Raw genomic sequence first — 13,484 nt, forward strand, 5'->3', positions numbered from 1 at the left:
TTCCTGAGTGTAGAGCCAGGAGTAACCCCTGTGCATTGTCGGGTGTGACCCAAAAAGCTAAAAAATAAATTTTAATCACAGTGAAATACACAGTTAAAAAGTTGTTCATGGTTAGGTTTCAGTCATAATGTTCCAACACCCCTCAGTCGGGGACCTTTGACTCTTACTTTAGACATCTATCACAGGCTTGTAATGTTCTCCTGCAGGCCCTCCAGTTGCAGTTTTCTCTATCCCTGAAGATCTGGCCTTCCCTGTTTCCTGCTGGTCTCTTCCTCCAGTTCGTTCTGTCCTCCTGCCAGATAAGCTGAGCCATAGCCCACTTCCCGCACTCTTTGAGGCCCCTTCTGTGTGTGGTCCCCCCTTCGTTGTAGTCCTTTCTACAATCTAGCTAAGAGCTGCCATCACATTATTGCCTGGGTATGGGGAAAAACTGCGGCCAGGAGTGATTTTTCCACACAGCAAGAGGCAGAGTAGCTGCCATCTTCCAGAACTTCCTTTCCACACACTTCCTGCACCGCTCGGTCGCTAGCAATCTTACTTCACTGTCTGGGGAGGTGGGAGCCTTGGATTATGGTTTTCTGCACCTACTTCCTGTCTGTCGCAGAGAGTGAGGTGGGCAGGGGGGGTGAGGAGGGGTCTGGACCCCTGCAGAGACTGTTCAGAGTGGAGGTAAGGAAGCAGCCCCCTCATTCCTTCTCCTCCTGAACCCAGGAACGGTATTATGTGCTGTATATCCAGCCCAATTGTATCCATCGGCGAAAGTTTGACACCAAGGGAAATGAAATTGAACCCAATTTCAGTGCCACCAAGAAAGTGAACACCGGCTTCCTTATGTCATCCTACAGTAGGTATCCCCCACCAGGGCCTGGCTCCTGGGAAGTGTCTGGTTCCCAGGGTTGCCTTGAGCTGGAGCCACTCCCTCCAGGGCCCCTTTAGTGGGAGGCTGCCTTCTAGTGTGTCTACTCTCAGCCCCACAGCTTCCCACATAATGGGTAGGAGGGAAGGAGCCTGATGGTAGAGATAGAGGCGCAGCAGTGAGGACACAGGAGCGGGGCGGGGGGGCAAAGGGTGTGCTGTGACTCCTGGTTCTGTTCCTGCAGAGGTGGAAGCCAAGGGAGACACAGACAGACTCACTGCTGAGGCGCTGAAGGGGCTGGTGGAGAAGCCTGAACTGCTTGAGCTGACACAAAGCCTCACCCCTGCAAACACTGTGGCCTTCTGGATGCTGGAGTCAGAGATGGAGGCGATGGAGCTGGAGCTGGGGGTCGGGGTACGACTGAAAACTCGGGGCGATGGCCCCTTCCTAGGTGAGCAACCCCATGATTCCCACGAGATCTGCCAGTGCCCCTGACCTGTCTGGAGCCCCACACCCCTCCTCCTTGAGCTCCTGGAGATTTGTCCCTGGTCACTGGAGCAGCCCCCCCAGACCGCAAGCCTGGACTCTGGGATGCTTGTCAACCCTGAGGTTTACCAATCTGGGCCTTCTAACCTCACTCAGGCCTGGAGAGGCCTTGTGAGCCCCAGATGATGCGCGGAACCCACTGTTTCCATCCTGGGGAGGGACTATTGACCTACTTCCCTCTCAGATTCATTAGCTCGACTCGAGGCTGGCACAGTGACCAAGTGCAACTTTGCGGGTGATGCGAAGACTAGGGCATCCTGGACAGACAACATCATGGCCCAGAAGGCTGCTGGGGGGACCCCAGCAGAGACCCTCGAGCAGGGAGATGGGGCAGAGGACGCTGAGTGGGTAGGTAAGGGAGGTGGGATGCTGTGGGCATCAGAGTGCCATGGATTTGGGGACCTATACTCCTGAGAAATCTCTGGAGCTGGCTTTGCATCCCGTCAGAGTCTCTGCTCTTTATCCCTCTGGCTTTCCCCAGGATGACTGAGTCCACCGTCAGCAGAGCCTCTTCCACCCACTTCCACGCGTGACCACCCAGTCACCAGGCAGCTGCTGCATCCCTAGACCACCCACTCAGTAACAGCCTCTGACGAAACCAGGACCAGTGCAAGACCAGGATGGGCTGGCTGGGCCCGGGCTGTGACTGCCCAGGATTGTGAGCTGACTTCCAGACATTTCCAGCATAGCCTTGCTTGGGGGGAAGCCTCATTGCTGGAGGTGAGGGGGAAGGTGGAAGCTCCCCCACAGAGTTTGAATACAGAACTGGGGACCAGCCTGTATCTGGAAGCTGAGGGCCCCAGAAGAAGCCAGTTGGGGCTTTTTCCCCTGTGCCAGTCAGCTCTGGAGCCTCTCCCCAGGCTCTTCTCTTTCCTGCTCTATGCTTCTCCTCTCATCCGTGTTACCTCCCCACTGTGCTGGCAGTTCTCCGCAGGGTGCTGCGCTGGGGAACCCCTGTATTCCCAGGTATGGTGGGCTGGGTCCCACTTAACCTCTTAGCCAGGCCCAGTTTTGGATCACACCCTTTTTTTATTGTGGGTTTGTACCATGAGAAATTTGCATAAATAAATCTCCAGATAAAGGATTCCTCTCTGCAGCTCAGTCATTGCCTGTGTTCTGGTAAGTAGGAAACTTTCAGGCTGGGGAAACGTTCACAGGCTTTGTTCCAGGCTTGATTCCCAGAACTGCATGGGCCCAGGTACTGGATTGTTGGTAGGCGCACTCCCTTCCCATAAGAAAGGACGCCATTCTCTTTCATCTAGGACATCACTTACCAGAATTTTTGTCCAAAACGAGGCCTGTGAGATTCTTGGGCATTGAAATCTCTGTTTCCTGGGCCATAGAGTGGGGGCGTGGCATCCAGCCCAGCCAGGACATTCTGCTGCCCAAACCGCTGTTGGTTATGTGCAAGAGCCTTACTGACTCTACCATTTCTTCGATCCCTCTTTCACAATTTTTGTTTTGGTGCAGAGGCCTGCTTTTGGGCCATACCCAAGGATGCTCAGTAGTAGCTCTTTGCTCTGTACTCAGGAATTTTATTTGTTTTGTTTTGGGACCACACCCTGAGATGTTCGGGGTTTACTCCAGGCTTTGCACTCAGGAATTATTCCTGGTGGGCTAGAGGACCACATGAGATGGCCGGGATCAAACCAAACGCTGGTCGCTGGGTTTGATCAAGTGCCCCACCCACTGTACTATCTCTCCAGCCCCTCTTACACAATTTTAATATTTCTCATGCATATGGGAACAAAGCGTTCAACCAATTTCTCATATTGTAATAGTTTGCTTCCCATTTCCTCTGTAATAACATTACTGACAGATACATACTTGAGGATATATCTTTTCAGACACCTGCAAACATTGTATTTGCCCATTCCAACACAGGAGACACGGATTGAAAACTCCTTGCCATATATTGCCAAACCACCCTCTGGGTAGGTAGGTGATGCCAGTTTAGGGGCATCCAGGTACCTGCTCCAACTCACCCTACTAAGTTTTACAAAGGGAAAACTACCGATTTGAGATGACATGTAGCTTTTATTTTTTAATTTTATTTTATTCTTTAATTAGTGAATCACCATGAGGGTACAGATACAGATTCACACATTTTATTTTATTATTTTTATTTTTTTTTTTTTGGTTTTTGGGTCACACCCGGCAATGCACAGGGGTCATTCCTGGCTCATGCACTCAGGAATTACCCCTGGCGGTGCTCAGGGGACCATATGGGATGCTGGGATTCGAACTCGGGTCGGCCGAGTGCAAGGCAAACGCCCTACCCGCTGAGATTCACACATTTTAGAACTTGTTTTTCCCTCATACAATGACACGTAGCTTTAAAGTTCCTTAGGTCCACCTGCTGAGAGGCCTTCCAAGCAGAAAGACAGAAAAAAAAAAAAAGGAAACTCAGTGTTTTCCACTGAGGACCAGTTGGGGGCAACCCACAGCTGCAGGTTTCTGCGTAGAACTATTTTTTTTTTTTTTTTTTTTGCTTTCTGGGTCACACCTGGCGATGCACAGGGGTTACTCCTGGCTCTGCACTCAGGAATCACCCCTGGCGGTGCTCAGGGGACCATATGGGATGCTGGGAATCGAACCCGGGTCAGCCGCTTGCAAGGCAAACGCCTTACCCGCTGTGCTACCGCTCCAGCCCCAATGCGTAGAACTATTGGCCTAGCCTCCGATCCTCTCCGCTCTGCATCACTAGACCCGGGATTGGACCACTAGACCCAGGGTCCGACAGCGAGAGGGCGGCCTCAGCGAAGAGCATGGGTCCTGGCCCGTCGCTCCGCCCGCCCGGAACCTCTCCTTCCAGGCGGGTGGCGAGGCCGGACTCTGCGCGAGAGGACCCCGCGGCGCCGGCGTGCGTTCCCGCCGGCCGCTGTTGGCGGCGCACCCGCCGGAAGTGCTCGTGTTGTGGCGGAAGGAGATGCTTTCCGGGAGCTGCCGGTGCTGAAAGCAGCGTGAGCGGCCAAGATGATCCAGGCCATCCTGGTTTTCAACAACCACGGGAAGCCGCGGCTGGTCCGCTTCTACCAGCGATTCGTGAGTGCGGCCCAGGGTCGTGACGGCTCGGCCCGCTGGCCTCCTGGGGCGGGGTTAGGAGACCTCTGTGCGCCCGCGGCCCCCCTCTGACCGCCCTCTGCACCCAGAGCCCGTCCCAGCGTGACCGTGACGCCACCCCTGGGCGGCGGGGGAGGCGGGGGATGCCTCTTGAGACTGCATAGTGGGAGGTCACTAAGTGTCAGTGGTCAGCATCTGCAGTTTCTTTAGGTGGAAGAAAAGAGTGGCGAGGGCAGGTTTTGCTTGAGCCCCAGGGACTGAGGGTTCCCTCTCGATATTATCTTTGCTCTAGTTGCTTGAGGACTGCCCAGGGACAGGACGGCCTTCACCCCGTCGGGATTTCGGTACAACAGTTGTTTAATAACGTCCAACCCAGTAGACCTAAAAGTCTGATTGGGTTTTATTAAGTGATTCCTGGTGTGGGGTAGGTTTTTTTTTTTTTTTTCTTTTTGGGTCACACCCAGCGATGCTCAGGAGTTACTCCTGGCTTTGCACTCAGGAATTACTCCTGGCGGTGCTTGGGGGACCATATGGGATGCCGGGGATCGAACCCGGGTCGGCCGCGTGCAAGGCAAACGCCCTACCCGCTGTGCTATCGCTCCGGCCCCGGTGTGGGGTAGTTTTTTATCTAGCACGTAGCCAAGAACCCCAAAGGGCTAAAAGCATTTAAGGGAGCCGGAGAGATAGTCGTACAGTGGGATAGGTGCTTCCCTTGCACATCCTCAAAGTTATTTCTGGCTGAGATGTAGAAGTGTGTGTGTGTGTGTGTCTGTGTGTCTGTGTGTGTGTCTCTGTGTGTGTGTGTCTGTGTGTGTCTGTGTGTCCCATGCTCGAGGCCCCAGCATCAGCAGGTCTAACAGCCCTGAAGGCCTCGGAGACCCCCAGGGTCTGTAAACAACATGCCTCATTGAACTGTCCCAATGGATGGCTGAGAGGGATTCCTGGCAGAAAAACCCATGAAGGCTTATTTAGCTGTAGGTATCCTTCCTCTGAGGAGTGGGAGGATCTCTTGCAATTACCTCATCTTCCTGTGGGGGTTGCAAGGGTGTTGACTGAAATTCCTAGGGGAAGGTTAAGACTCTTCCCCAGGGGCAGGGACTGCCCTTGCTTGGCTCCTTTTGTAGCTTTTCAATTTGTATTTGTATCTAGAAGTGGGAATATTTTTATTTTGCTTGAGGGCCACGCCCCCAGTGCTCAGGGTTACTCCTGGTGTTGCTCAAGGGACTATAGGGGATGCTGGAGATTGGACCCAGGTCAGCCACACGCAAGGCAAATGCTCTACCCTCTGTACTGTTGCTCCACCCCACCCTTTTGTGTGTTACTGAGATATGTCACAGATCTCACCCCCTCCCCACTACTTGAAATATGCAGTTTGGTGAGTTACTTTATTTGATGTTGGTTGTTGGGTCATTCCCAGCTGTTATCAGAAGTTACTTCCAGCTTGGTGCTGGGGAGGAGAGTTCCACTCCCAGTGCTGTTTGGGGAATTAAACTGGAGAGTTTAATTAAACTTAAACACCACCAGAAATTAGAAAAATAATCATTTAAAAATCATTTAAAAAAATTTTGGGGGGGGTCACATTTGGTGATGCTCAAGGATTACTCCTGGCTCTGCACTTAGGAATCACTCCTGGCAGTGCTGAGAGGACAATATGATTACCGGGGGGGTCAAACCTGGGTTGACCACGTGCTAGGCAGATGTCCAACCCGCTGTCCTATTGCTCCTGCCCAATAATTATTTCTTTTTAAAAATGAAATCAAGGGCTGGAGTGATAGCACAGTGGGTAGGGCGTTTGCCTTGCACGCAGCCGACCCGGGTTTGAATCCCAGCATCCCATATGGTCCCCTGAGCACTGCCAGGAGTAATTCCTGAGTGCAGAGTAGGAGTAACCCCTGTGCATCGCCGGGTGTGACCAAAAAGCAATAAATAAATAAATAAGAAGTCAAAGTGATTTCTTCACAGTTAAACTATGTGTATGATGTAGTTAGTGAAAAGAAATATTGGTAGCTCTGTGATTGCTCAGAATTTTTCTCTGAATACATTTTTTCTTTCTTTTTTAAAAAAATTTTTATTTTTCAGGGGCTGGAGCGATAGCACAGCGGGTAGGGTATTTGTCTTGCAGGCGGCCGACCCAGGTTCGATTTCCAGCATCCCATATGGTCCCCTGAGCACCGTCAGGAGTAATTCTTGAGCACAGAGCCAGGAGTAAACCCTGTGTATCGCCCTGTGTGACCCAAAAAGCAAAAAAAAAAAAAAATTATTTTTCAGGGCTGGAGTGATAGCACAGCGGGTAAGCGTTTGCCTTGCACGTGGCCAACCCGGGTTCAATTAGATTCTCAGCATTCCATATAGTCCCCTGAGCACCGCCAGGAGTAACTTCCTGAATGTACAGTCAGGAGTAACCCCTGTGCATCGCCAGGTGTGACTCAAAAAGCAAATATATATATATATATTTTTTTTTCACAAAGTTGTTCACATTGATTACATTCAATATTTCAACACCAATCCCACCACCATTATTTTGAATTTTCCCTCCACCACTCAAGCCTGCCCCACAGGCAGATGCTAGAGATTTATTTTGTATTGCTTGTTATGAATAGCATGAGATGTCTTCACGGCCATGCACTCCTGGAATTCTAGAATTTTTTTTGGGGGGGGTCACACCCAGCGACGCTCAGGTGTTACTCCTGGCTCTGCACTCAGGAATTACTCCTGGCGGTGCTTGGGGGACCATATGGGATGCCGGGGATCGAACTCAGGTCGGCTGCGCGCAAGGCAACCGCCTTACCCGCTGTGCTATCGCTCCGGCCCCGAGGAATTCTAGAATTTTAAACGGTGTCCAGAGACATCTCTGCAGCGAGCTGATTGGTTCCAAGATTCATTTGTGAGTCTCTGGATTATGGCCTTTAATGCACTTAAATAGCATCTGGAGGCAGTTCGTGGGTGTGACAGTCAGGACCTGGAGGGATGGGGAGATGGGAAGGAGAGCAGTTTTTCTTTCTCATGAATAATTTACTGGTGAGCACCACAGCGCCTTCGAATTTAAGGGGGCGGAACTGTATCTGGTGGTGCTCATGGCTTACTCTGTACTCTGTGCTCAAGAATCACACCTGGCAGGCTCTAGGGACCACATAGAGCACCGGGGACAGGATGCAAGGCAAACAATTGCCCTACCCTCTGTGCTGCCACTCCCGCCCCAATATATCTAATCTTAATTTCTAGATTAGAGCCATGAAATTTATTTTCACAGATTCACTCTTTTTTGGGGGGCGGGGTGTTCACACGCAGCGATGCTCAGGGTTTACTCCTGGCTCTGCACTCAGGAATCACTCCTGGCAGAGCTCAGGAGACCATATGGGATACTGGGGATGGAACCCAGGTAGGCCATGTGTAAGGCGAACACCCTACCCCACTCTGGCCCTCACAGATTCACTCTTTTGTTTTATTTATTTATTTATTTATTTTTTGCTTTTTGGGTCACACCCGGCAATGCACAGGGGTTACTCCTGGCTCTGCACTCAGAAATTACCCTTGGCAGTGCTCAGGGGACCATATGGGATGCTGGGAATCGAATCCTGGTTGGCCGAGTGCAAGGCAAACGTCCTACCCGCTGTGCTATTGCTCCAGCCTCACAGATTCACTCTTTTTTTTTTTTTTTTTGCCTTTTGGGTCACATCCAGTGATGCACAGGGGTTGCTCCTGGCTCTGCACTAAGAATTATTCCTGGAGGTGCTCAGGGGACTAAATGGGATGCTGGGAATCGAACCTGGGTTGGCACATGCAGGGCAAATGCCCTACCCGCTGTGCTATCCCTCCAATCCCCAGATTCACTCTTTTTTTTTTTTTCTATTTTGGGTCGTACCCAGCAATGCACAGGGAATACTCCTGGTTCATGCACTCAGGAATTACTCCTGGCGGTGTGTGGAGCACCATATGGGATGCTGGGAATTGAACCCGGGTCAGCCGCGTGCAAGCAAATGCTCTACCCGCTGTGCTATCGCTCCAACCCCCAGATTCACTCTTATTTGGGGATTTGGGGGCAAAACCTTGTAGTGCTCATGTGCTACTCCTGACTCTGCTCAGGGGGTTTTGCGGTCCCAGGGCTCCCACACACAAAGTGTGTGCCCACCCTTTGTTCTGTCTCTCCTGCTCCAGATTCTCTCCCCTAACCCCCCTCCTCATCATTTTAATTTTTTCTGGAAACTGGGGTTAGAGCTTCAGATCATTCCTAGCACTTTGCTCCCTGACTTCCCCCATGAATGGGCATCACTTCTCAGATTTTCCCCGTGAGTGTCTGTTTCTTTGACTCCATAGCCCGAGGAAATCCAGCAGCAGATTGTCCGGGAGACCTTCCATCTTGTTCTCAAGCGGGATGACAACATCTGTAATTTCCTGGAGGGCGGAAGGTAAACAATCAGCTTTCCTTTCCCAAAAGCCACTTTGGGGGAAGGGGTACATGAGTGTTACTTCTACCATCAGTGTTCGAGGGTCAGGCCCAGGAGGGAACATTTCTGTTTTGGAAGCTCTGGGTAGTTGTGCTCCCCGGACACAGTTCCTGGGCAGCTCAACAGAAAAAGGAAAAAAAAAAGAGTGAGTGACTTCCTGTGCTCCTGCATAGTCCATTTCTGCTGGCCCTGGCTGGCCTGTCCCACTCATTCTTTGGGCCCTTCTCGCCTCTCTGTGCTGGAGTACATCTGCATTTGTGTCTGAGTGTTTCTCGTCTCCCGCAGCCTCATGGGCGGCTCGGACTACAAACTCATTTACCGCCACTACGCTACCCTCTACTTTGTGTTCTGTGTGGACTCCTCCGAGAGCGAGCTGGGGATCTTGGACCTCATCCAGGTAGGGAGTCACTGAGCTATTTGCAGCCTGCCCTGGACCTCCCTCTTCTCTAGACCTTCCCGGCTGTCCACCAGAGGGTGCCATGGGAAAGCTTGTGAGCTGCCTGCCCAGTACTCTCTTGCTGGGTTTTCCCCATGATTTTATGTGTTACTTATTTGGGCTCAGCAACCAGATTCCCCACAAAGTTAACTCAGTTCTGACCCTCCATATATATGCAACGAGAGACAGACACAGAGAGAAGCCAGGAGTTCCTTGCTGGTGCCTGAAGCTTCTTTATGGGGTCTGGCTGGTAATGTCATTAGTTGTTCTTCAGCCTCCAGCCTGACCTGTCCCTCTCCACAGGGGCAGGAGAGGGGGACTGAAGTGTCCAGCCTTTAGTGACCTGACTGCACTCTTAGTTCCAGCCGCACCCTAGTGCTTTCTAGAAGATACCTTGTTAACACAGACAAAAGACTTCTTTGTCACTGGGGAAATTCCTGAGGTTTCAGGAGCTCTGCCAGAAATAGGGCTGAATACCAATATGCTTTTCTTGTTACGAACCATGGTATCATGTTTGCAATTTTTTTTAAATATCAAGTGAAATGCTATTCTAAAACTTATACTTTGCATTTTCACTTGTAATTATAGCCTGAAGAAACTCTAGACTTCAGTTACCTGTGCAGTCTTGCATCTCGACATAGGCAAACGTGATTTTGTCTGTTTGGTTCTGTTTCGGGGTCACATCCAGCTATGCTCAGGGCTTATCTCCTGGCTCTTTGATCTGGGCTGGCATTGCTTAGGTGTCCAGGGATGTAACTGGCTGTTGGAATATTTCCCCTTTTCCAGCTGCCTTCTGGAGTTTTGTCAGAAACCTTTTGTCACAGAAACCTAGCTGATCTTTGACCCGCAGATCTTAGGTGCTAGCCAGGTTTGACTTGACTTTGTAGATTCCAGGCTCTGGCCCAGCCTAATCTTTGGGATGTAGATTTCAGGTGCTGTCTAGTTTGTAATTGACATGTAGATTTCTTGCTGCAGCCCAGCCCGGTCTTTGGGATGTAAATCCGAGTGCTTTCAGCCCAATGGAGGTTTTGGTTTTGTATCTTCTTTCCGGGGGGCCTAGATTAACGGCCTGCAGATACAAGAGAATTATGTTGCCTCAACGTTCTTCCTGTAAGATCTTTTGGTGCCTTTGGTGATGTCAATGTATTGCGCCCTTTGGAAGGGCCATGATCAATAAAAGGGGTTCGGAGAGAAGGTGAGGGGGCGGAAAGTGTATAGAGGGGGAAAGGTGCAGAGAGGACGGAGAGTGTATAGAGGGAAGACTGGAATAAACTGCAAGTGAGACCAACCATCATGGCTCCGTTCCTTCCTTCGCCTGCCACATCTTCGCCATCAACCTCCCCGGGGTGGGGGAAGCGGCTGGAGGCTACCGAACTCGGTGGCGGGTGGCGGGTGGCGGGAGAGATGGCTGCTGCCCTAGGCCCTGTGCCTGGCTCGGTGCGGTGAGGCGTCCCTTCCCTCGCCCGCGCCTTTTCTTTTTATTTTTATACAACTGGCTATCACGTATCCTTTGTCTCTGGCCACAGTTAAACATGAGTTTTGTTAGGCATTTTGGAATTTAGGAATGACTTACAGATTCTTTCTATCCCCTTCATGGAAACTGAGGTGTGTAGGGACCCCACTCTGGTACTATTACCATTACTGGTTCCAGTAATTTATACATGGAATTCTCAGTGGGCTTCTTTCATTTCTTTTGTTTGTTTTTGTAGTTTTTGGCATTGTTCAGCAGTTACTCCTGGCTCTGTACTCAGGAATCACTCCTAGTGGTGCTCAGGGGACCATATGGGGCCTGGGGATCTAACCAGGGTTGGCCACATGCAAAGCAAATGCCCTACCCGCTGTACCATCTCTCCAGCCTAACAGTTTAAACAAGAGTTTGCATTAAAACTTTTGGGGCGGGCTGGAGAGATAGTACAGTAGGTAGGGCATTTGCCTTGCACACGGCCCGCCTGGGTTCGATCCCCTGCATTTTATCTGGTCCACCCAGCACCACCAGGAGTGATTCCAAAGCGGAGCCAAGAGTAATCCCTGAGCATCGCCAGGTGTCACCAAAAACACACACAAAAAACCTTTTTTGGGGAAAGGGGCCATATCCAGCCGTGCTCAGGGACAGTGCAGTTCCAGGTTCAACCACTCGAGGCGTGCTCTCCTGCTCTGAGCCTTCTCCCCCACCCAAGGAGTATCTGGTTCCAGGGATTGAACCCAAGTCTCATGAAAGCGAGATGCATTTTGTCGCCTAATCACATCCCAACCTGAGCTTATATTCAAACTTAACATCAGGGGCTGGAGAGATAGGACAGCGGGTCAGACACTTGCCTTGCCGACCTGAGTTTGATCCCTGGCACCCTAAGCCCTGCCAGGAGTGATCCCTTAGCACAGAGCCAAAAGTAAGCAATGATCGCAGCTGGTTGCAGCCCCAAAACAAAACAGAACAAAAAGAAGAAGAAGAAAATGTTACTCAAATGTTGCATATTGGTACTGATACAGAATTGCTTCTTAACTAAAGCCAGTTGAACCATGGACTCCTAAGATGGGACTCTTGTTTCTGCATTCACTGTAGTAAGCCTGCAGCCTTAAACCAATCTGTGAGCATTGTTGACCTTGTGGTTTGATTTTGGGACTTGGCTCCTCACTCCTCTCTGTGTTTTGCTTTATAAGAATACCAGATGTTCCCTGCTAGCTCCTAGACCATCTCTCAGGAATACTGCATATTAGAAGAATTATTCATTGTGTCCTTGTAGGCTTGATCTCAAGGATGTGAGCTTGTTGAATAAGGGAAAATTCTTGAGTCTTTATATATATGTATATATATATTTTGCCTTTTGGGTCACACCCAGTGATGCTCAGGGGTTACTCCTGGCTCTGCACTCAGGAATTACTCCTGGCAGTGCTTGGGGGACCGTATGGGATGCCAGAGATTGAACTCAGGTTGGCCTCCTGCAAGGCAAACGCCCTACCCCCTATATCCAGCCACTCTCGAGTCTTATAGTACTAAGAGGCACAGTAGAAACCAGCAAGATGGCTTCAGTAGATGTCGAGAGAAGTGTTTAGCCAGATTATATTTCTGAAATAGTCTTTCATTGCAATAGGAAGCATTTTTGTTTATTTGGCTTATGCTCATTTACTATTTGTAAATTTTGTTGTTGGAGAAACCCTGTATATATGTATTTCAAAATTAAAAAGATGTGTCAAGAAGTACCCTCACTCCCTTCTGTCCTAGTAATCTAGTTTATTTATCCCGAAGCAGATAGTCATTCATAGTTTTTGCTTCATCGAGTCTGTTTTGTTTTGCAGTTAGGGGATCTAAATTAATGCATGTAAGGCACGCACTTTGCCCCCAGGCCACACCCTCTAGTTTCCACTTCGGGTTTTTAAAACCAAGAGCCACTGAACTGGAGAGATAGTATTGCTGGGCAAGTGCTTGCATTACACATGGCCAGCCCCAGTTGCATCCCTGGCGCTGTAGCCCCACTGGTGATTCCTGAGCACAGAGCAAGGAGTAAGCCCTGAGCACTGCCTCCCTCCAAAATAAAACAAGTACCAGAGCCAGTATCTCGGGAGAAATCTGTAGGGCTTAATGAAACCAAGTATGTCTCTTGTATGAATCTTTATTTTGTGAAATTAATTAGAGGGCCAGAGTGATAGTACAATTGGTAGGGTGTTTGCCTTGAACATGGCCGACCAGGTTAGATCCCTGGCATCCTATATGGTCCTCTGAGCACTGCCAGGAGTAATCCCTGAGTAGCCTCGAGTTTGATCCAAAAGGCCAAAACTAAATAAAAATGAAAAGTAGCATATGGAAGAAGTATCAACCTGTATATTCTGTATAATGTACATTGTTGAATAATTTAACCATTCTAGACACTACAAGTACAGTAATAACATCCTTTATACATTGTAACAATTGCAAAGTATCTTCTTAGATGAAGGGAAATGTGGCTCTCACCTTCCTTCACTGGTTTCCTTACTTTGTTTCATTGTTTGCTAATAAAGATCCACGGATTTCATGGCTTCTTGATAGTTTCTTCTGTAGTCTTAGGGTCTTAGGGATTTATTTATCCTTATACCCACCACTGTGTCTTTGTCATTACTTAGTTTTCCCTAGAGTTCTGAGTTTGTTCACTCACCCTGCTAAGAT

General features: G+C 49.8%; 2 protein-coding genes across 5 annotated transcripts in view; both read left to right on the forward strand.

The window, feature by feature from the left end:
- Positions 1-2,518, forward strand: part of ARPIN (actin related protein 2/3 complex inhibitor) — a 61,727-nt gene extending 59,209 nt beyond the window's left edge. The window contains exons 4-7 of one of the 3 annotated variants that reach the window (XM_055144014.1): positions 712-844; positions 1,101-1,307; positions 1,587-1,750; positions 1,884-2,503. In XM_055144014.1, coding sequence (XP_054999989.1) covers positions 712-844; positions 1,101-1,307; positions 1,587-1,750; positions 1,884-1,892 — 513 coding nt within the window. In that variant the 3' untranslated portion in view covers positions 1,893-2,503. Of the gene's footprint in view, positions 1-711; positions 845-1,100; positions 1,308-1,586; positions 1,755-1,883 lie in introns of all 3 variants that reach the window. The other 2 variants (XM_055144015.1, XM_055144013.1) reach the window with 2 other exon arrangements.
- A 1,772-nt stretch (positions 2,519-4,290) lies between these two features.
- AP3S2 (adaptor related protein complex 3 subunit sigma 2) overlaps positions 4,291-13,484 on the forward strand; it is a 30,550-nt gene continuing 21,356 nt past the window's right edge. Inside the window, exons 1-3 of one of the 2 annotated variants that reach the window (XM_004617589.2) lie at positions 4,291-4,447; positions 8,780-8,871; positions 9,196-9,307. In XM_004617589.2, the coding sequence (XP_004617646.1) occupies positions 4,379-4,447; positions 8,780-8,871; positions 9,196-9,307 (273 nt within the window). In that variant the 5' untranslated portion in view covers positions 4,291-4,378. The remainder of the gene's footprint in view (positions 4,448-8,779; positions 8,872-9,195; positions 9,308-13,484) is intronic. The other variant, XM_055144016.1, reaches the window with a different exon arrangement.

This window comes from Sorex araneus, chromosome 6 (genome assembly GCF_027595985.1).
Source record: "Sorex araneus isolate mSorAra2 chromosome 6, mSorAra2.pri, whole genome shotgun sequence".
Taxonomy (NCBI): domain Eukaryota; kingdom Metazoa; phylum Chordata; class Mammalia; order Eulipotyphla; family Soricidae; genus Sorex; species Sorex araneus.